Source organism: Trichosurus vulpecula, chromosome 8 (genome assembly GCF_011100635.1).
Source record: "Trichosurus vulpecula isolate mTriVul1 chromosome 8, mTriVul1.pri, whole genome shotgun sequence".
NCBI lineage: Eukaryota > Metazoa > Chordata > Mammalia > Diprotodontia > Phalangeridae > Trichosurus > Trichosurus vulpecula.
In genome coordinates, this window is record NC_050580.1 from 160,817,861 (window position 1) to 160,840,781 (window position 22,921).

The 22,921-nt window shown below is 39.1% G+C and overlaps 1 protein-coding gene across 1 annotated transcript in view; it reads left to right on the plus strand.

The window, feature by feature from the left end:
- Window positions 1-22,921, plus strand: part of ALDH1A2 (aldehyde dehydrogenase 1 family member A2) — a 109,726-nt gene that overhangs the window by 42,869 nt on the left and 43,936 nt on the right. The window contains exons 5-7 of the mRNA XM_036735295.1: window positions 11,554-11,615; window positions 14,205-14,333; window positions 14,553-14,666. Coding sequence (XP_036591190.1) covers window positions 11,554-11,615; window positions 14,205-14,333; window positions 14,553-14,666 — 305 coding nt within the window. The remainder of the gene's footprint in view (window positions 1-11,553; window positions 11,616-14,204; window positions 14,334-14,552; window positions 14,667-22,921) is intronic.

The window sequence follows — 22,921 nt, forward strand, 5'->3', positions numbered from 1 at the left end:
GTACCAAAAGTAAAACATAAAAATGAGATAATCCCAACTCTCTAGGAACATACATTGTACTAAGAGCTTACAACATATTTGTAGACAAGTATATTAGTCCAGCTGCAGGGGTGGGGAGCCTGTGGCTTTCTAGATCCTTAAGTGTGGCCTTTTGACTGAATCTAAATTTTACAGAACAAATCCTATCCTAATAAAAGGGATGGCTAGGCTATACAAAACAAATCAACAGTGATTTGGAAAGGGAAACTGGCAAGGGAGGGAATCAGGAATGCCCCTTTAGAGGAGAATCACTGAGTACTACCCAGAGTTTATTCTGTTTCTCCCATTGGTACCAAGGGATAAGGATCACACACACAAAGTAGGGGAGATACAACAGACATTGCTACAGGAGAAAGAACTTTGACTCTTTATTCAGAGGACCGGGTTCAAATCTTACCTCTGACACTTCTTATATGTGTATCCTTGGGCCAGTCACTTAATATCTTTAGGTCTCAGTTCCCTCATATGTCAAATAAAGAGGGTTGAACTAGATGGCATCTGAGATTCCTTCCCCTCTAGACTTCAGGTCCTATGTGAGATGCTTAGGATATGCCTGATTCTCCCCTCCATATTTTAGAGGACTCTAGCAACGTCCTATAAAGACTTCCTTGTGCAGTATCCCTTGAAAGGGTTAGAATCACTGCCTAGCTACTAGTGAACACAGATCCTGTCAACAGATGAGTTCTTCTGCCCTATTTTAGAAACAGCTGCACAGCAGAGGCTTCATTAGAGGATGTCTAGAAGATGGACAATCCAGGAAGAGCAGGCTCTCTGATTTAATTTGCTGACACACCCTGTGCCTCACCCACCATCTCTGCCCACATGTGACTCTGCATTGGTACTGAGACCTTGCCCAGGCATGGGCCAGCAGGGTGCATCTTCTCTCCCTAAGCCAAATGTGCACCAGCGTTTGCGCTAACCCTTTGAAGAGTATGCTTCATCAGCAATACTTTGGACATACAAACCAAAGAAGTCCCTTAGTTTGGTAATTTCTTTAGTTAGGATTATTTATGCAAAACGCCATACATAAAGGAAATCGGTCAAAAGCAATGATAATCAAGAAGCTAGCATCACAGTATTAGAGGTTTGAGAATGAGATTTTAGAAATTGCCCAACGTACTCTATTTGTTTCATTTTAAGGTGAAAGCACTAGCAATTCAGACATTAACAACCTAGCTATGCTTGGCTGATAGGAAAATAGTCGGACTTGGGAATTAGGGCTGACTTCCACTAAAGCAGTTTCACAGATATCATCTCACTCAAGCTGCCCAACATCCTTAAGACCTGGGAAAGGGCAAAGATAATTATTTTCATTTTACAAGTGAGGAATTAAAGGGTCAGTCATATGACCAAGAAACAGCTCTGGCATCCAGGTCACCAGGTATTCAGTCCATGATTCTTTTCAGCAGAACCCTCTTTTCTTTCTTCTGGGAATCAATCTACTTCTGTATTAATCATGATTTTTTTCTTGTCAATAAATGTCTTTTTGAAATTGTTTTTGTATGAATGCAAAGAAAAAGTAATCCTTGTTTAGAATGAATTGCTCATTGAAAGCACTTCTGTTATCCTGATTGTGTAGAGAGACTGGACCTGGGCAGGTCAGCACCTTCTCCTAAATTGATAGTCTGAGTTGGCTGGAGCAGAGGTGTTAACATATGGGTCAGGTGCCACAACCTGCCAAACCAGGTTACAATATAAATGGGAAATATTTAGCAAAATAAATAAAAAATACTGATCACTCTAAAATTAATTTTGACCCTCTTTTGCCCCAAATTCATAATAGTAATAATGGACATTTACAAGGAAGGCATTTTGTAGAAATTCTCTCTTTTAATCCTCAAAAAATCCTGTGCGGTAGCCACTATGGCAATACTCATTTTACATGAAGATGAAGAAACGTAGGATCAGAGAAACTAAATGATTTATCCACAGTCACACAACTAGTAAGACCTTGAACCTAGGTCTTTTCTGACTCCAAATCTGGTTCTCCTTATATTGCATCCTACTGCCTCATGACCTAAATCCTGAGTTTTGACCAGAACCAGCATGATTTAGAAACAGTTGCCACAGAGAAAGGATTACATTCCTTCAGTGGGAAGCGCTAAACTGAATGACCTGTTGTTCTACCCATCTGAGAGTGGGGGTTCTGAGGACCTTGGGTTTGGAAAGGGTATTGGAGTAAGGTTTAGATAATAGAATTTTTTTGAATCCTGTGCTTTAGGGCAAGCATCAGAATGTTAAAAAAAAATGTCCCAGACTCCTGAGAAGATGAAGTGAGAATCCTGACAAGTACCGTCAAAAGTATTAGCACCTCTTTCATGCCAACTTCAAGTTATAGTGTTTGTGTTGGCATTTTGAATGTTTGTCATTACAGCTGTAAAGTTTTCACTGCAGTCTGTTTAGTATCAGAAGGCATAAGACCTTCCTGAAGTGGGGGCTGGGAGGGTGGGGCAGGGGATATTTAATAGTTCTTACTTAGCAATCTAGGGTGTTTAAGTGGACAGTGTTGGAGTCATCAAAACAAGGCCTCCAGTCCCAGGCAGGTGGTTTTTGCTTGGATCGAAGAATTGGGCCTTTCGCCATAACCTTAGAAAGACAGGCAACTCATACCCCAAGAAGGAACCAGAGTACTCATAAAACCCTGCAATGTGATGAGCTTGTGATGGGGTAATATAAGTAAATATCAATTACTGTTAATTGCCTGATTAGGAGAATATGAGGTTCAGTGGTGACATCAGCTTGTGTGGCATGTTATAAAGTGATTCTGCTGGCATTGGTAAAAATCCTGATAGGGTGGTGAATTCTCCCTTTTTTGATACTGTCAGAGCATCAGAGCCTGGAGTTTCATGGGAAACAACATAACAGTATGTTGTCACTTTTATGTAATATTATATAATAATAATATTGTGTCTTTATTAACATCATTTAATTAATTGAATTAATTACTATAATGTAATGATATGAATATTATGTAATTTCTGGAATATTTTATCTGAATTTTTCCATTTCCTAGTTTATTCTATAACTGAGCCATGACAAGTCATCATGAGGATCCTATTTTAGATCCACTTCTTCTTCTAATCTGGGGGTTGGCAAACTTGGTCCAACTTTATTTAAAAAATATTAAATTTATCCTTAGCTCCCTGGCAGCAGTGTAGCAGATAACGAAATCAATTTGGCCCCCTGGCATAGTTAATGACAAATACTTAATGAGTGTACGGATGTTGTGAAACACCTTGATTCTCTACTGTTTTCTCATTCATACTTTCTCTCTTCTAGTCCCAACCATAGTGATTTCCAGATCATTTTCATGCCTTTTTAAACAAGTTTTATGGATATGTTTTGTTTTTATATTATAAACATTTACAGATTAGTCTCACTTCTTTAGAGGTCTCTTGTAACCAAGCACAACAGTTAAGTAAAACTAATAATACAGTGACTTCATCTGAAAGGGCATATGACATTTCACATCTGTAACAACCCTCTACCTCTCTAATTAAAAAAAAAAAAACAACAACTTAAATCTATTTTCTTTCCCTCCCAATTCCTACCCCATTGTGACAAAAAAAAAGAAAAACAAATTTCTTGTAACAATTGGTAGAGGGAATTCCCTCCCTTTCCAGCGCCTATCCGTATGGGCACCTGTGCTCAGTAACTTGAACTTATAGATTTTCTGGGGCACTGAGAGACATGATCGCTTATTCAGATTCACACAGTCAGTATGTGCCAGAGTTGTCGCTTGAAACACACCTTTCAAATGCTGGGGCTAGCTCTCTACCAACATGCCATGTTTGGTGCAGTGGATAGAGAGCTGGGCCTGGAATAAGGAAGAGCTGAGTTCAAATTTGGCCTCAGACATTAACTAGCAGCCTGACCTTAAGCAAATCACTTAAGTTCTTTTCTTTGCTTCAATTGACCATAAAATGGGGATAGGAGGCAGCTACGTGGCTCTGTGGTTAGAGTGCTGGGCCTGGAGTCAAGAAGACCTGAGTTAAAATCTGGCCTCAGGCACTTACTAGCTGTATGACCTTGGGCAAGTCACTTAACCCTGTTTGCCTTAATTCACTGGAGAAGGAAATGGCAAACCGTTCCAGTATGTTTGCCAAGAAAACCCCTTGAACAATATGGTCCACAGGGTTGTGAAAGGTTGGACACAACTGAACAGCAACAACAAATAGCACGTACCTTCTGGAGCTGTTGTGAGGGACAAATCAAAAGAAATAATATTTGTAAAGTGCTTGCACAGTGCCTGACACATAGTAGGTGCTATATAAATGTTAGCTATCATTATTGTTGTTACCACCACCACCACTACCACTACTACTACCACCACTTCATACCTAACAGGATGACATATGAAGGCTTTTGGGTGAAAGGAGAGGCATTTCATCCCTTGCGGATGCAACCGTGCATGCCTGACCCCATGCTGACTTGATTGTTCAGTAATGCCTCAATATATGTAGTAAATGTGTTCCTGAAGAACCCCAAATGAATCATTTTTGTAAGTAAAATCATGCTTAAAAGGTGTTTTCCACTTAAATTAACCTTGGGACCTATCGATACTTAGGTAAAGTGAGTGATAACCACCTAAGTTACTTTCCATAAATCTAGATTTTTTTAATCTATTCATTTTATTTAAAGTGAAGAAAGTAGGCATTACGAATCACATTTAATATCTTATTAAGGCAAATGAATTAAAACCTGGGCAAAATTAGGTTCTAATCAAAGTGGTGCCGCAGCTTTTATTTTACTAATATTTTACAGCATCAAGAAACTTTCAAGAACAGCCCATTTGTTATTAACAGATCCATTAAAATTTACTAATTAGCTTTCCATTTTCCATATGTGCTCAACGTTGCAGTTTCGGTTACATCTTATGATAGCACTTAGCTATTTTGATGGATTTCTCATCAGATTTCTCTATGTTTCAGGTGATAGGTAGAGAGCAGAGAGAGGGAGAGAGAGACAGAGAAAGAGAGAAACAGAGAGAGAGAGGGGAGGGAGGGGAGAGGGGGGGGAGAAGGAGGGGGGGGAGGGAGGGGAGAGAGAGAGACAGAGACAGAGACAGAGAGAAGATCTGGGGACACAAATACAAACAAAAAGACAGTTCCTGCCCTCAGGTAGTTTACATTTTTATAGGAAAAGACTACATAAAGGGGAGTTGGAGGATGGGTAGAAGGCTATACCTATAGAGACATTGGGTATAGATGGCCAGGAAGTTCTGTGGAGACCTGAATCTGGGCAAGATAAGGTCAAAGTCTGCCTATCAAAGTCCAAAGTGGTTCTAGGGGGCAGAGACCAATTTTCTATTGGGAGGAGGTTAGAGATGTTGACCTGGTTATTTGCATTCCATTGCCATTTCCTAGGAATACATAGATATGTAGACTCTATGGGCTCATGCCAGACATCTTGATGAAAAAAAAGGAAAAAAAATCAGATAGTTGTCTGGATTTTTCTAATAAACTAACATTAAGAAGCCAAGTAATTTAGAAGAAAGTGGGAAATTACTAGGATACCTGTGTTACAGTAATCCAACTCGGTCTACATTGGTTTTTAAGCTAATTTGACCTGTCCTGTGGTTCACCGTGGTCAGTATATCAGCACAGATCGATGACTTCACACCATATCACTATGTATCCACGGGGCATGACTTAACTCATACATAGTATAACCAATATCGTTTAGAGCTAGACAGAACCCGTTACACACCAACTAGCACAAGCCTCTCATTTTACAAATTGAGAAGCTGTGACCCAGAAAAGTTAATTGACTACTGCCAGGTCATGTAGAGAGGAGTCAGCATCAGAGACAGGATTTGAATCCCGGTCTTCTGATTCAGAATCCATTGCTTTTTCCAGGTTGCCATGCCGCTATTTCTTGATTCATGGTATAATGAGGCATTTTACATGAAACAGATGGTTATTTCCCCCTAGGACACACTTAGATATAAACATATCTGCTCTGTAAGGAAAACCATATTTAAGATTTATTGCTGTTGTTGTTGTTTTGAGTCAGCTTTAAATAGAACCGCTTTGAAGGGGTGCTCATCACTAAAAGCTTGGTGATAGATGAATGCTTTGTTCTGTTCATTTTATCAATGGGAAAAGAAACTAAATAGAAAAGTCAGAAGTGTATTAAAGAATTGTGTAGTATTTCCAGGGCTGATGCCTCACCTTTTGTTTTTTTTTAGCCTTTTGAGCCAAGTTTTCATCCTGACTTGTTGGCCAAAAACAGTTGTTATCTGAAAGGTTCTCCCTATATCACTGGTCAAGGCAAATTCACCCTGCTGAGTCATGGAGCTGGGTCTGTATAGTCCAGGGTTTTATAGAGAGCCATGTAGCTATTAGGCCTAAAACTATGGCTCTGAACTGGAGTGGGGCGGGGGGCGTGGTTTATCTATGCCAAATGGGTAAGCTTAGAGCAAGAATAACATTATCTTTTCTACTTTTCTTGTAGTCTAGAAATAGTTATCAAATATTGTAAATAAAAGATGGAAGGAGATCACTAGTCATTGTTTTACCCTCTCAGTCATAGGAGGTTCTAGATATCCTATAGGGCAAGGAGGAGAAGCAGAATGCCTTATGTCACATAGCTAGGAGCATTTAGACTAGATCAGGGGTTCTTAACCTAGGTTTCATGAACTTAAAAAAAATTGATAACTATTTCAATATAATTGATTTCCTTTATAATCTTATGCATTTTATTTTATGTATTTAAAAATATTATTTTGATTATCTTTCCCTGATCTTCACTACATTTCTCACATAGCATTCTGTTCTAAAATGCTCTGAAATGCTCTTTGTTGTTATTGATTTAGCCCCCTACTAGACTATAAGATCCTTGAGGGCAGAAACTTCGTTTTATCTAAGCCTCTTATTTAATAGGCTTCATCAGATTGTCAAAGGGATCCATGACAAAAAAAAAGTTAAGAACCCTTGCGTTGGAATGTGGGGAGATGAACTCCTGACCATTAGGGGAGCAATAGTCTGTATGCCACTACGAAAGCTTTCCCATAAAGCTAAGAGACTTGGGTTTGTATGGGCCTATAGGTAGTTGTGACCATGCTCAGCATCAGTGGTGAAATGCACTCCCTTTTACATACGGTGCTTTGGCTTCTTTATCCATGGAGTTAAGGACTAAAACCAACCAAATTTAACTTTATTGGTATTTAATATCATAAGGAAACTTCTAAGATCAGGACATTCATTATTATCATATCCATTAAAATTTACTAATAGCTTTCCATGTGTGCTCAGTGTTACAATTTCAGCATCATCTTCTGATGGCATGTGTTTACTTTGATGAACATCTCATCCATTTCCTCTATGTTTCAGGTGATAGACTAGAAAAAAGTATTTGAGTACACTTTAATAAATGTACTAATAAAAGTACTACCAGAGCCAAAAGCCAGTCCCATCATTAGCCCGATCCCTGTACCCAGAAAATCTTCACTCAAGCTTTCCATCTGTTGCTTTCCAACTTGTTCTTTGAATTAAAACCCAGCCTCTAATTTACTGTCTGTGTGTTGGCAGGCAAGTTACTTAACCCTACTAGGCCTCAGTTTCTTCATCTTTAAAATAAGGAGAATGGATCAGATGACTTCAAGGGTCCTTCTAGCTCTAAATCTATGATCTTATTGTCTTTCCCTGGTCCTCACCACGCATCTCACATAGTATTCTGTTCTAAAATTCCCTGATATGCTCTTTGTTGTTGTTCAGTTATGTCTAACTCTTTGTGACCCCATGCCAGGCCCTCCTGTCCTCCACTATCTCTTGAAGTCTGTCTATGTTCAAGATCACCTGTGTTATTATTTGCCTCAGCCCCCTACTAGATTATAAGCTCCCTGAGGCCAGAAACTGTCTTATCTAAGCTTCTTATCTAAATTTTGTATCTTACCTATCCTACCCCACAACAATGATTTGTACACATTAGGTGCATTTAGCAAATATCCCTAGTCCCCTAGATTCACCGGTTTCCCTAGCTAGCAAGTTTGTGAGAACTTGAACAGGACACTACTTCCTTTAGGAAGTCTCTGGGTCACCTTCATTCCTAGGAGAAGAAATAACTCCCAACTTATCTTAGTATCCCAGGTTGAGACTACTAGTGGTCTCTAGATCCATTCCAACTCTAAAATTCAATCATTTGGCAATCCTGACCTGTGGTTTACCTACTGGTCTCCCTGGCTATAAATGGGCAGTAAACAGTCACCTATGGCATTGAAAGAATTAAAGCACTTTCTATTTACCATCTAGGAAAAGCTAAGACACTGGAAGGACCACGTAATAGTCTATTGCTGATGGGTAGCTTTGCCTATGTTTCAGAAATGTGAACAGTATCTCCAGGACCGTTTTAAATGTTTCCTATACCAAGGCGTCCTCTGGGAAACCCATTCTTCCAGCTAACTCACATTCTTGAGAGCTTAGCTTTTTAAATGTTTGTCCAAATTGTCTTTTGCCTTCTTTCAACTCATTAGCCTCATTTCTTTCTCCTGGGAACCCCCACCTCCCACCCCTACACCCCCTCCGGTTCCTTTGCAGGCCATCTTAGATATCATACACTAACTCTATCCTTACATTCCTTACTCTAAATGAGACACTTGGTTCTTTGGGGTTTCATTAGGAATGAGCACTGCACACAGATGGGGATTACAACATTTCTTGTATCTGTATGCTAACCTCATTGGTTGCTCATCAATGTCCTTTATTATCTGAGGATTCCAGAGGTGAAGTGATTGCAGATTGTAGATTGAAATGATTCCAGAGTTGAAGATTCAGGGTTTCCTGGGAAATCCCAACAGTAACTTCAGTTCTCTAAGAGTTTGGTCTCCTTTCTAAAAATGGCAGAGGGCAAGTCTTTTATTTTTTATTTAACTGTTTGAAAGAGAAATTAAGGAAGACCAACTGCTTGATTTGGGTGGAGTTTTTTATTGGTATAGGGAAGTCTCATTGAGAAAACTACCTTTACTAATGTAGATTGACAACTATCCTTTGGTCTTCAGCCTTAGAGATTTGCATGGGACTCTGAGAGATTACGTGATTTGCCCAGGGTCATGTGGCAGAGGTGAGATGTGAACCCACGTCTTCTTGACTTCTAGGCCTGCTCTCTATCCGTTAGACCATGGCTGCCTCTCTATTGCTAGATAATATGAACCAATTTGTTTGATTATTCTTTTCTTTTCCCTGGCAGGCTAGTCATCCCTAAGATGTTTGGCCATGTCTAAACCAAACCAAAACAATCAGTCAATTCAATTTAAAAAAAAAAACCAACAGTCATTTTTGGGTCTGGATTTGTTTATTTTGGTAACTGCTTGATTGAATTTTTTATTTTTCAGTTTGTTTTGACATATAAAAGATCCCCAAAGTAACTTTCTCCTTGTTATTTCCGTTATTTTTGACCATCATTGTGAATAATGTAGACAACCAACCTGAATGATTTGGATCAAATACATTTCCTTTTTCTCAGTAGAAAGATGTTGGAAGGTTTTTTGTTTTAGTGTGGTTTGGATTTTGAGAGGCTATATAATCTGGATAATTATATCAATTTCTTGTTTTATTTTGGCTAAACTCTTTCCTTCCTTCTTCCTTCCTTCCTTCCTTCACTCTTTCCTTCCTTCCTTCCTTCTTTTCTTCCTTCATCCCTCCCTCTCTTCTTTCCTTCTTTCTTTCCTTCCTTCTTTCCTTCTTTCCTTCCTTCCTTCCTCCCTCCCTCTCTCCTTCTTTCTTTCTTTCTTTCTTTCTTTCTTTCTTTCTTTCTTTCTTTCTTCATAATTATCTCCTTCCAGTAAAACCATCCAGAGGAGGCATCCTCTATACCCAATTATTCTCGGGAAAAGAAAAAGAGAGGAAGGAGGAGAAGTAGTGCAGTTCGTTTACTTGGTTGATCTATTGTAGAAAGATAAGCGCTGAGCTCATTTACATAATGTTATAGATTTAGAACTGAAAGGGACCTTAGAAGTAATTTTAAAGATGAGGAGATTGAGACTCAGGTTAAGTGATGTCCATGGTCCCAAAGGTAACAAGTGACAGAAGCTAATTTGAACTCAAATCCTCCGATTTCTTCTTCTGGCAATTGGGGTGACTTGCCCAGGATCTCAGTGGCTAAGTGTCTCAGGTTGGATTTGAACTCAGGTCCTTCTCACTTCAAGGCCAGTGTTCTATCTACTGTGACATCTAGTTACCCCTCAAGTCCTCGAATGTCAAAGACAGCAGTATTTCCACTGTATCATGTGGTCTTGGTTGCAGTTTTATGCAACCCTCAAAATGACTTGTCTTCCTTTTCTAAGACCCACTGAGTTTATTTTCAGACTTTCTGTGAATTGGGTTATTGGTAACAGTATGGAGAATATATTTTTAATTTTGCCCTTGCATCTTTCCAGTGGCTGGCATTTTAAGTATGTTAGATTATTTGTTGTTTGGTCATTTCAGTCATGTCCAACACTTTGTGATCCTATTTAGGGTTTTCTTGGCTAAGATACTGGAGTGATTTGCCATTACCATCTGCAGATCATTTTACAGATGAACAAACTGAGGCAAATGGAGTTAAGTGACTTGCCCAGGGTCACATAGTTAGTAGATATCTGAGGTCAGATTTGAACTCATAAAGATAGGTCTTTCTGATTCCAAGCCCGGTGCTCTTATCCACTGTGCCACCTAGCTGCCTTATATTAGATTATTATGTACTCTTTTATTGTGGATTTTGTGATAGGATCAATCATAAGGTACTTCAGAGATTATCCAGTCTAAACTCCTCATTTTATAGATGGGGAAATTGAGATCCAGAAAAGAGAAGTGATTTGCCCAAGGTAGGTGGTGAATTGGCATCTGTCACATATGGAGGAAGGGTTGCACAATAGTTAGAGAGCTAGGCTTGCTGCGAGGAAGACCTGACCTCTAGTGCTGCCTCTGACATACTGACTTTGTGATTCTGGGTAACTCACTTATCCTCTTAATGCTCTTGGCAATTCTTTATGACTAAGATGCAGATAAATAGTCCCAGTACTTGTCTTGATAGAAGGAATTTCCTCTCACCTGAGAGTGCCCTATACCAATGAAATCTCAGGTCCAGTTTCTGTCCACACAGAGGGGAGTGCTAGGATTTGAACCCAGATCCTCCAACTCCAAATCCAATATGCTTTCCACTGTTCCATGCTACCTTCCTTATAGGAATCTAGTTTCATGTTTAATTATTGTAAATCATATGACACTCCGATTTTACTGTTTTTTCCTAGCGTGTAGCTTTTTTAAAAAAAGAATTGTGCTCATGATTGTTGTAAGATGTGGTCACTAATGTCCTCCATTTCTGCCTTTACTGTCTTCCTTTTGTTTCTGTGCTTGGATTTGGCTATCTTGTAACCACTGCTCTTTCAAGAACTTCTAGGAATGGCTCGGTGTGGACATTTCATCTCTTTCCCTGTTTCTGGCTGCTACCCAGCTTCCCCTACTCTTCTTCTGCATTGCAGGCTTGGTTCCTTAAGTTCAAACTCCCCTAAAGAGTGACCATGCTCATCTGTTTCAGATGGAGATTATTTCACATTTACAAGACACGAACCCATTGGAGTGTGTGGACAGATCATCCCGGTGAGTCTATCTCCTCCTCACGCCTCATATTTATTTTCATTTGAACTGAGTTCTCTTTGAAGACACATAAAACATGGACCTCAGCAATGTGTGTTTTCCATTACGGAGGAGAAAAAAAGGGCTGAGATCATGTTGTTGACATATCTTTAACAGCCTCCCTGCAAATGCTTATTTGAACAGGTTAATAGGGTTTCAGCTCTGTTACCAGGAGTTGAGTTCTCAAGTCATGGAATTCTCATGATTAAAATAAGCAAAGTGAGACACAGAGTATTAATAACCTGCCCCTGGTTATGGATGCCTAGGCAGCTTGTGGAAAATGAATGCTCTGTAATGTTTGCTTATTTATTTTTTAGAACTCTGACTCACCGTCTTTCCAGGCAGATTATATTATTTTATATGGAATTTTAATCCCATTCTTTCCCACTGTTTCTTTTCACAGGAATTTAGCTAGAAGACACTCCACAAGACACAGCAGCACAATTAACGTCATGGACATAATTGAAACCATGCCGGGCTGTTGTGTGTCTTTTAAAGGGAAATCAGTGTAGTGCTTTAGTGTTTGGGTTGGCCTATTAAACATTGTCCTTTTTCTTCCCCCTCTCTCTCCCATACACACCCTTGGCACAGCCTAGGACGTCAATGAATAATCTATCTTTTAAAAGTACTGGCTAATAGTTTCTGGCAGTGATTTCAAGGGGAGTCTCAAATTAAATGATTACACTATGGTGTAAGAAGTTTTCCTTTACAAACCATAGGGGAGCAGATTGAAATGGTCACTGATTTGGGGGGAAAAGGGAATTGTTTTGATTTTCGAAGTCTCTTGGGATTTTAGAAGTAGAAAAGGGCATTAATGACCAACTAATCTAATTCCCCAATTTTACAGCTGAGGAAATTGAGGATCTGGCAGGTGAGTGACTTAGCTGAGGTCATGTAGGTAAGTTAGTGGCAGCTTCTCTGATGCCAAATCCAGTGTTCTTTCCACCAAACCATACTGCCTCTCCAGTCAGTCCCTGTGAAGAAGCAATGCTACACTTGGAATAAGGAGGACCTGGATTTAATTCCTACCTCTGACACTTACTAGCCAATGACCCATGACAAATTGCTTAATCATTGCTTATTTAAGATAACTCCTTATGACTTAATTACTAAGCTTGAGGTGGTTGTAATCAGTGTTGGTGGAGGGAGTTCCCATATTGGGAGTCTCCCTTCTTTGGATATAATTGATTATTTGTGTTCAGTGTTGGCCCCTTCCCCAAGTTTCTAACTGCTATTAAATTTGCTATCTGAGGAAAAAAAAACCAAGGAAGAACAGTTAGAATAAGGTTCTTCTGTTTTTATGGCACTTAGTGAAATCTTCCTAGACCACTACACAATGATATAGAATCTGTCATCTGAACCACAGAGGCCAAACCTGTTCCTTCTGCCCTTTAATCCTCCCCCAAACTGTAGCTGTTCCTGATAGACCAAGTACTGTTCACCATCCCACTCTAGCTCAAGTGCTGGGCTCCAAGATTTATATACTGTGGATGGAATTAAAACATCACTGTGGGCTCTCAAGTTTATAAACAACTGTGGGGAAAAGAAATTGAGTGTTTGATGAAGGCAAGACACTTGTATATTTTTGCAAGCTTGCCAGGGCTAGGAAGAGGACTCCAAGAATGGCAGCTGAGAAGCTTCAGACAGTCAGGGGCTGAAGTCTAGGTGACCAAGATTTCTGTTTTCTTTCTTAATGAAATTATCAATGACATCTGATACCACCAGGATACATGCCTGAGCTGATGACAGTATAATCTTAATGGTCTTTTTAAAACAACTTAAACCAGTTTCCCATGTATGCGTCTGTGTGCTTACTCATAGATTTCAATTTTCTGACTCCATTTGCATGGAGATGGGGAGCAGGACCCAAATTTATAATGAAGTCGAAACAATTAGTTTTGGTACATATTTACTAATAAACAGAGTTATTTCTATAATAATATCTGGGCACATAGGGGGAAAAAAGATGTGGCTTTGAAACAAATATTGACTCAACCATGATTCTCACCAGGAGCCCTTGGGGCTGGTCCTAATAAGCTGGATGACTGCAGTTTTCCCAAATCAAGTCAACAAGCATTTATTAAGTGCCAACTACTTTTAAGGCACTCTGCTAGGCACTGAGAATACAAAGAAAGGCAAAGACATAGTCCCTGCCCTCAGGGAACTCAAAATCTAAAGGGGATAGTGAAAATTCACCACCAGTACCAAAATTCCAAGTACTAGGGGAAAAAAAGGTGCCCTCTGAACCAAATGTTCACTAAAGCCAAAAGCCTGAGGTTTCTCAACAAACAAACAGATCCTGCACCGTATCATTGCTTTTGGGAGTGGAGTTAGTGATGGTTCTTAAGAGTGGTGGATCAATGAATAGAGAGAAAGGGAAGAATTTCAAGGTTAGCCCTGCTCCATATTTAATAGCGGTGATTAAAAAATCCAAACACCCCTACTTGGTACTGGATAAGAATTAGGACGAGAAATCTGAGAAGTCACGATTTGAAAACAAAGTGGTTTTTCCATCTATCAATCTTGAGGTTTTGGGTTTTTTTTCTCTCTCAGTGGAACTTTCCCCTGCTGATGTTCGCTTGGAAAATTGCTCCAGCTCTGTGCTGTGGCAATACAGTAGTCATTAAGCCTGCGGAACAAACTCCTCTCAGCGCTCTCTACATGGGAGCTCTCATCAAGGAGGTAAGAGAAAACTGACATTGAGAATGGCTCTGCCAAGGGGCTACTAGAACCTATCAGGGGTGGGGAACCTGCACCCTTGAGGCCACATGTGGGCTGCACTTGAGGACTTAGAGGGCCACATGTAGCCTTGAGACCACGGGTTCCCCACCCGTGGCCTAGATTTTGTGTGAATTCAATCAATTTCCACAATGCACATTTCCTCCAATTGTATTTTGTCAGGCTGGCTTTCCACCAGGAGTTGTCAATATCTTGCCAGGATACGGGCCAACAGCGGGGGCAGCAATAGCTTCTCATGTTGGCATAGACAAGATTGCCTTCACGGGGTCTACTGAGGTGAGTACCATGGAAAATATCAATCAAAAAATAGGCCTGCAAACGGGTACCAAGATATATGCTTACGGCCTGGAATAGATTAGGTCCAGTTTATAAGAAGCTAGGCTTTGGAGCTGATCTTTGTAATAAATGTTATCAATCTCACCTGCAATATGGGGCTAAATCTAAGAAAGAGGAATTTAGTAGGAAGAAAGGTAACACAATTGTGTTTCAAAAATCATTTTCATATGAGGAGAAAACCATGGTTATATGGTAGTTTGCATGAAAAAGATCTTTGGAGGGAAAAATGAACTGGAGAATGTTATTAAAAGAAGAAAGGAACCAAGAGCCCCTCTCCAAAAAGATAAATGGTCAAAGTATACGAAGAGTCTCAAAACAAGAATTACAAGCCATTAACGGCCATATAAAAGAGTGCTCCAGAGAGACATGAAAATTAAAACAATTGTAAAGAGAATTTGGAACTCAAAAGAATGTTAAAAAATTGAATGTTAAAAATCAATTGATGAATGAACAAATAAAAGGGGAAAAACCAAAAAAAAGAAAAAGATCTGAGGACATTAGTGGGCTGAAAGCTCAATCTGAGTTAAAAGTGTGGAATGGCAGCCAAGAAACTTAAAGCGAAATTAGTCTATGCTGCAAGGAGCATAGCTTCCAGGAAGGAGGAAGCAATGATCCTTCTGTACTTTGCCCTGATCAGACCAAATCTGGAATATTGTCTTCAGTTCTGGGGACCACAGTTTAAGAAGGACATTGATAAGCTGGAGAACATCCAAGTGAGACCAATCAGAAGGCCCTCAAATTCGTCGCATAGTTGATTGGGTGAAGGAAACAAGATGCTTAGTTTGGTATGGAGAGAGAAGACTTCGGGGCAAGGGGTGGGAAGGGGAATAGGACATAATTATCTTCAAGTCCTTGAAAGGTTGTTAGGAATGAATAAATGAAGCATTTATTAAGCACTTACCATATTTAAATCCCTGGAGATACAAATAGAAAAGTAACACTCTCTGCTGTCAATAAGCTCTAATTGGAAAGATAGCAGGGGTGTTGTGAGGCTCAAACCCGATCATGAATATGAAGCACTTTGTAAATCTTAAAGTGCTATACAAATACCAGTTATTATTATTAGTCTCCAATCTGGTGATGACTTCGTTTCCTGAGCCTTCTACTATGTACCTACTGAGCTCAAACAGTGTATTCACCAATACAGGGGTGTGCTGGTAAATGTTTAACAACTGGATTCTCTGGGGAAAAAATATTTACACAAATTTTCTAACTTAAATTTTTATATTTTGTTTTATTCTCCCAATTACATGTAAAAACATTTTTGAACATTTGTTTTTTTTTAAATTTTGAGTTCCAAATTCTTTCCCTCCTTCCCTCCCCACTCCCTGAGAAGGCAAGCAATTTGATATAGATTTTACACGCATAGTCATGGAAAACATATTTCCATATTAGCCCTGTTAGGAAAGAAAACACAGATCAGGAAAAAAAAAAACATGAGAAAAATAAAATTAAAAAAGTATGCTTCAATCTGCATTCAGACTACATTGGTTCTTTTTCTGGAGGTAGACAGTATTTATTCACCATACATCCTTTGACATTGTCTTAGATCATTGTATTGCTGAGAATAACTAAGTGATTCACGGTTGATCATTGCTGTTACTATGTACAGAGTTCTCCTGGTTCTGTTCACTTCATTTTGCATCAGTTCATATAAGTCTTCTCAGGTTTTTCTGAAACTATCCTCCTTGTCATTTCTTACATGTGCACAAAGTTTAATCTACACTATTAATACTTTCCTAAGTCAACAAAACAATAAATCAAGCTCTGATTTGTAACAATTGCTTGTTTCTCAGATATACATGCTTGAAATGAAAATTTTAAAATGGGCTTGAAAGCCCATCCAAGCTGGCTGTAATATGCCCCTGGAGACAACACATATGAAAGGTTTTAGCTGCAAGTCAGATAGAGTCTTATGGTCCTTAGTGTACAATGGCAAAGTAAATGATAATGTTTCTTATTCAATGTTATTTTCACTGATCACATGGAAGAAGACTTAGATTTGTTTTGTTTAGGTCTGTAGTACAGAACTTGAAGCAGTGGGTAGAAGTTGTAAAGAGGAAAACTAGTAGAGGCAGTGTGGTGTAATGGATAAGGCCCTGGACTTGAAGTTAGGAAGAAATGATCTGGTTTCTAATCCAGTCTCAGTCACTTACTAGCTATGTCACCCTTGGGAAGATATATAATGTCTCTATGCCTCAGTTTTCCTCATCTATATGTAAAATATGTAAAAAAAGATGATCTAGAAAATCTTTTCTATCTCTAAATCTATGATCTTATGATGAAGCGTGTATTCTAGGCATGGAAGATGGTGAGTGCAGTGAGGGAGATGGGATGTCATGTGAAGAACAGAAAGAAGGTCATTTTCACTGGATCACAGACTATGGGAGGAGATAAGAAAACTGAGATTCAAAGAAGTAGTGATTTGTCTTGGCTCGAACAGCTTGTAATTGTCAGAGATATGACTCCTATGTCTTTAAGGTGAAAAATCATTTTCCTCTAATCATACCTTGAAAGTGGTGATCCACTAAAGGTATTTGAGAAACAATGATTTATAGAAAATTGGTGCTTTAAGAAGATTAATGTGTCAGAGGTGATTGTAGGATGAGCAGAGGTTGACGGCCATTAATGGTGATTCACCCATACACCCAGAGTAACTCCAGGAAACTCCAGAATTGTCCTAGGACTATAGATTAGTTATGCACTATTACAGTAGTCTAGGCATATCAATAAAGTATTTATTACCGGCTTACTAGATTAAAGCATGGCATTAAGTTCTGAGGATAAAAAAAAGCAAAAACAATCCTTTGCCTTGAGGAGCTTATATTGTAATGGGAGAAACAGCATGTATGTTTATGGGCCTATCCAGTATACATACAAAGTAAATGGCAAGTAGCTTTATAGAGGAAGACACCAACAACTGGAGGAATCAGGACGAGCCTCCTGCAGAAGGTGGTGTTAACGCTGAGTCTTGCAGAAGTCAGAGATTTTAAGAGAAGGAGATGAGGAGAGAGAGCATTTCACATGTGAGGGAGAGCCTGTGCACAGGCACAGGCACATGGAACAGGGAAGGTTGTGTGTGAGGCAACTAGTAAGTATGGCTGATTGTAGAGTGTGTGGAGAAGAGTAATTTGTAAGAAGACTAGACAGATGGGAAGGGGCCTTATGAAGAGCTTTAAATGGCAGAGGAGTTTAAATTTGAGCCTAAAGTATGTATGGAACCATTTGAGTTTGTTAAATGTGTGTGTGTGTGTGTGTGTGTGTGTGTGTGTGTGTGTGAGACATGGTCAGAGCTGTGCTTTAGGAAGGAAAGATGGAATGAGCAGTTATATAGTACCTACTATGTGCCAGTCACTGTGCTAAACACTTTACAAAAATTATCTCATTTGATCCTCACAACAACCCTGGGAGGTAAGTGCTGTTATAATCCCCATTTCACAGTCAAGGAAACTGGGACAGAGATTAAGTGATTTGCCTTACACAGCTAAGTGTCTGAGGCTGGATTTGAACTCAAGTCTTCTTTTTAAAAATTATTCTTAATTATTTTTATTTTTAGTTTACAACATTCAGTTCCACTGGTTTTTGGGTTCCAAAATTTCTCTCCCTCCCTCTCCTCTCCCCTCCCCACCGCAAGATGGCATGTAATCCAATGTAGGTTCTATATTTACCTTCACATTGAACTTATTTTCATAATAGTCCAGTTGTAAAGAAGAATTATAACCAATGGAATGAATCATGAGAATGGAGAAACGAAACCAAAAAAGCAGGAAAAAGAAAAAAGAGAGAGAGAGCAAATAGTTTGCCTCCATCTGTATTCAGTCTCCATAATTCTTTCTCTGGATGTGCATAGCTTTTTCCTATCATGAGTCTTTTGGGGCTATCTTTGAACCTTGTATTGATGAAAGGAGTCAAGTCTATCAAAGTTAGTCCTTACAGATACCATGTGTCTGTAATCGTGTATATTGATCTCCTGGTTCTGCTCCCCTCACTCAGCATCAGTTCATATAAGTCTTTCCAGGTTATAATGAAGTCTGTCTGCTCCTCATTTCTTATAGCACAATAGTATTCCATTACATTCATATACCACAACTTGTTCAGCCATTCCCCAATTGATGGGCATCCACTTGATTTCCAGTCCTTTGCCACCACAAAAAGAGCTGCTATAAATATTTTTGTACATATGGGTCCCTTTCCCATTTGTCTGATCTCTTTGGGATACAGCCCTAGAAGAGGTATGGCTGGGTCAAGGGGTATGCACATTTTTATAGCCCTTTGGGCATAGTGACCTCATGTCTTCTTGACTTCAGACCCAGCAGCACTGTATCCACTATGCCATCTAGTTGTCTTAAATGACTCTGGCCACTGTGTGGAGGATGAATTCGATTGGGAAGAGATTAGAGGCAGGGAAACTAATTAGGAGGCTATTTCAGTTGTCTAGATAAGAGGTGATGAGGGGATGAACTAGGGCAGTGGGTGAAAAAAATAGAAGTATTTAGTAACTGATTGGATATGTAGAATGAGAGTGAGTTGGGATTGTGGTGGTAATGGAAATGTAAAGGAAGAGATGGATGTGAAAGACATTTTGATGGAAGAATTAATAAGTCTTAGCTGCTACCTTGGTGTTGTAAGCATTGGGTTAATGGGGATTGAATGGAAGTCATTAATCACTCCAAAGTTTTGAGCCTGGGAGACTGAAAGAATGATAGCAGCATTGAAAGGCATAGAAATGTATTGATGGATGTTTGGATTTGGGGAAAAGGTGAGTTTGATTTTTGGCTTGTTTTGGTGGAGGTTACTGAGTAGGAAGTTTCAGATTTGTAACTGCTGCATAATAAGGTCTAGAGTTATAGATTTGAGAATCATATGAGGGGAGGAGAGAGTTGAAGCTATGAGAGTGGATAGCATTTCCAAGGAAGATTGTAGTGGGAGAAAAATGGGTTGAGGTCTGAGCCTTTGTAAAGCCATATTTAGATGAGAGAAGGGAAAGAGAATTTAACAAAGACAGAGAAGAAAGAGTTAGAGCAGTAGGAGGAGAACCAGTTCAGTGTTAATTCACAGAAGCTAAAGCATAGAGTGTTTCAAGGAGGGGGTGATTAATAGTGTCAAATGGTAAATGCTTCAGAGAAGGAGTAAGTAGTATTTTCTAGCCTCATCTTAAATTGTTTTCCTTAGCATTTTCAACATTTTTTTAGACATCTCACTTAAGTTGCATAGTCCCCAAGTAATTTTCTTTGAGATAAGTATGAAAGGGTTAAATGTTAGTAAGATAGCTTAAGAAGGAATGTAGAATACAAGACTAAAATGCCATTAATCACTAGCTAGTTCCAAATGTGTTTATAAACATTGAATTTTATGTAAGAAAACCTGGATTCAGAATACCGGATCTGCTGTCTACCATCTGTGTGACGATGTGCAAATCAAGTTATGTCTCTTGATCTGTTTCCTCATTTGTAAAATGAAAAGGTTGGATTAGATGATCCCTATGGTCCCTTCCAAGCTGTCATCTCTTCCAGCCCCTGTTACCTGGCTCTAGGAAGAGATGACATCAGTCTAAGATTTGTAAGTTTGAAAAAGTTTCTTCCTAGGATCATAGATTTGGAGACCATCTACCCCAAAACCCTCCTTTTTGTACGTGAGGATATTGAGACACAGAAAGATAGAGTGACTCAGGGTCACGTAGTTGGCAAGTGGCAAAGACAGGACTGAACGGAGGTCCTCTTTCAAAATCTAGCACTTTTTCCACTTCATCATAGCACCTCATAGCTTGTGATCATCACAGTATAAAAATAATAGTTCCTCAACTTGATTTTCTCCATTTTATAGTCAGATCTGGGAGAAATGAGGCCAGTCTCCATTTTCCATCTTTAGTGTTACACATCTGCTTTGGAGGAATTGACATGGTAGTCTTTGGGAGCTAAAGGGTGAGGAAAATGGCAATAATGAGCCCTGCTCATACTTGGCTATTTACTATTTTCAAATCATCAGTGAATACCATTATTATTCAGTTTTCTTCGTTCTTTTCCATAGCTGATGTCAAGATTCAGAAAGTTTGATCAAACTTTCATTAGAATGTGAAATAAAGAGGTACCTTGGTATAGTGAAAAGAGCACTGGGTTTGGAGTAAAGGATCTGGGTCTAAATTCCACTTCTCCTGCTTATTACCTGTATGATTTTAGGCAAGTCACACAACATCATTGGGCCTCAGTTTCCTCATCTGTAAAATGAGGGGATAGGACTAGATGGCCTCTGTGGGCCTTTCTACCTCTAGATCCTACGATATGACCCAAAGTATTAAGTTTCACAATTATCTCTCAGCCAAATAAATAGGGTCTTTTGGGGGAAAAGAGGGACTAGGAATTCCAGACAACTTTACTTTAAATAGGCATTTATACTCCAGAGCTGTAGATTTTATACGAACTCAATGTCTATCTTTAAAGGCCTCTGTAATAGGAAGTGAAAAAACCCTACAGAGATGAAAAAGCTAGCTCCAAGAACTTAAACCAAGAGCAGATGGGCCATTTTAATGCAGTGTTAGTGTAAGCTGTTCCATACTGTTTTTGATTTCCTATTACACTGACTGCTTGTTAGAGCGAGTCAACACTGTAAAAACACGCAGGACTTTTAACAGTGACTGGTGAACACGTAATTTCAACCTTGTAGTAAAAGTGTTTAGTATTTAAAGAACATAAACATGTCTCCAAACAACGGGGAAATAACTTGATTTTCCTCTATGGCTATTTCCCACGTCACCTTTCTCCTGCACAGACCAGATTTCCCTCAACTTTATCCAGACCAAGTTAATTTCCTTCCACTCAACCTTGCCAGTGACTTGTCATATGGAGAGCTAATTCCTGAGTTGAACAAATTAATCATAAAATCTGATTAGAAGAAATGACAAGTTAAAGAAGTTTAGAGTCTTTGGCCTTCAGACATTGGTTCAGTGTGAGTTAATCTCTTTCCAGCTTTGATTTCGAAGTCTCCAGAATGAAAAACCAATACTACAACACATGCCACACCTTTAGAAAAAGAGCCATCAAAGTTGACTTAGAAGAGAAGTAGCCCAACAGGTGTCTTGTCTTTTCTCCAAAGAGGAATCTTTGTTAGAGCGGGATGGAAGGTGGAAGGATTTAGCAAGAGTCCTCTTTCTCCTCTCCCTTCCAAAAAACAATCCGCCACCACCAAAAACCTGTAAACAAGGCAAATCAAAACTCAAACAATCAAGAATTTAAATAAAATGTATCCTAAGCCTAGTAATGGTAATGGCATGTAAATCCCATTCCTAGGATCTGCTGTGTGTGTGTGTGTGTGCCTGTAGGCATCTTGCTGGCCCACCTTGGGCCTGTTTGGGAAGAAAGCGTCCATTTGCAAATCAAATGCCAACTGGAAACCAGATCCAGTTTGGTGTTGGGTCTGTTTGTTTTTAAAAATATTTTGTAAAGATGTTCAACTCCTAGTAAAAGTTTGTATATCAGCGTTTGTTATTTTGTTTACCTTTCTATCAGGAAGTTGGGGAAGGCTTTGGGCCATGTGTTTGCTTTGCTTAAACATATTTGTTTTACTTTGGGGAATAGATGGAGGACAAAGGGTGACAATATTGAGTGGTATAGTTGTTGGACTCATCTTTTAGCTCTCTGTTGGCTCAGAGTTGCTTTGATAAGCATTGATATGCAAAACCAATACTAGGATTTAGAAATCTTTCCAAAATATTTATGAAAATAAACACATCCAAAACAAAATTGGGAGGAAACTGCAGGAACTAGCTTGAAATTGGAGTCTTATTTGCGAATGGACACTCTCCCAAAACAAGCCCATGGTTGATTTCCACTGTCGAATTATGGTTTTGGGAAAAGTGTCTTTGCAGGCAAGCAGAAACAACTTTTGTCCAAAATTAGGATTGTATGGATAAATAAACTTCCCAGAATTTCCAGTAACTCATCCAACGATAAAGCCACCATATGTAAACTTGCAAACTGGAGCCCCAGCTCAGATTTTTGTAAACTGATAAGTAATCTACCTTGCATGCCAACTGAGCTGTAATAATGCTCCAACAATAGTATCAGTAAAAGAAAAAAAAAGTTAATTCAGAAAGTTTGTGTGAGCAATCACCTTTCCTCAGCACCTCTACCAGCTTAATTCACTACACAGTGAAGAAAAGCCAAAATGCCAAAGTTTTAGTAAATATTGGAAAATCTTTC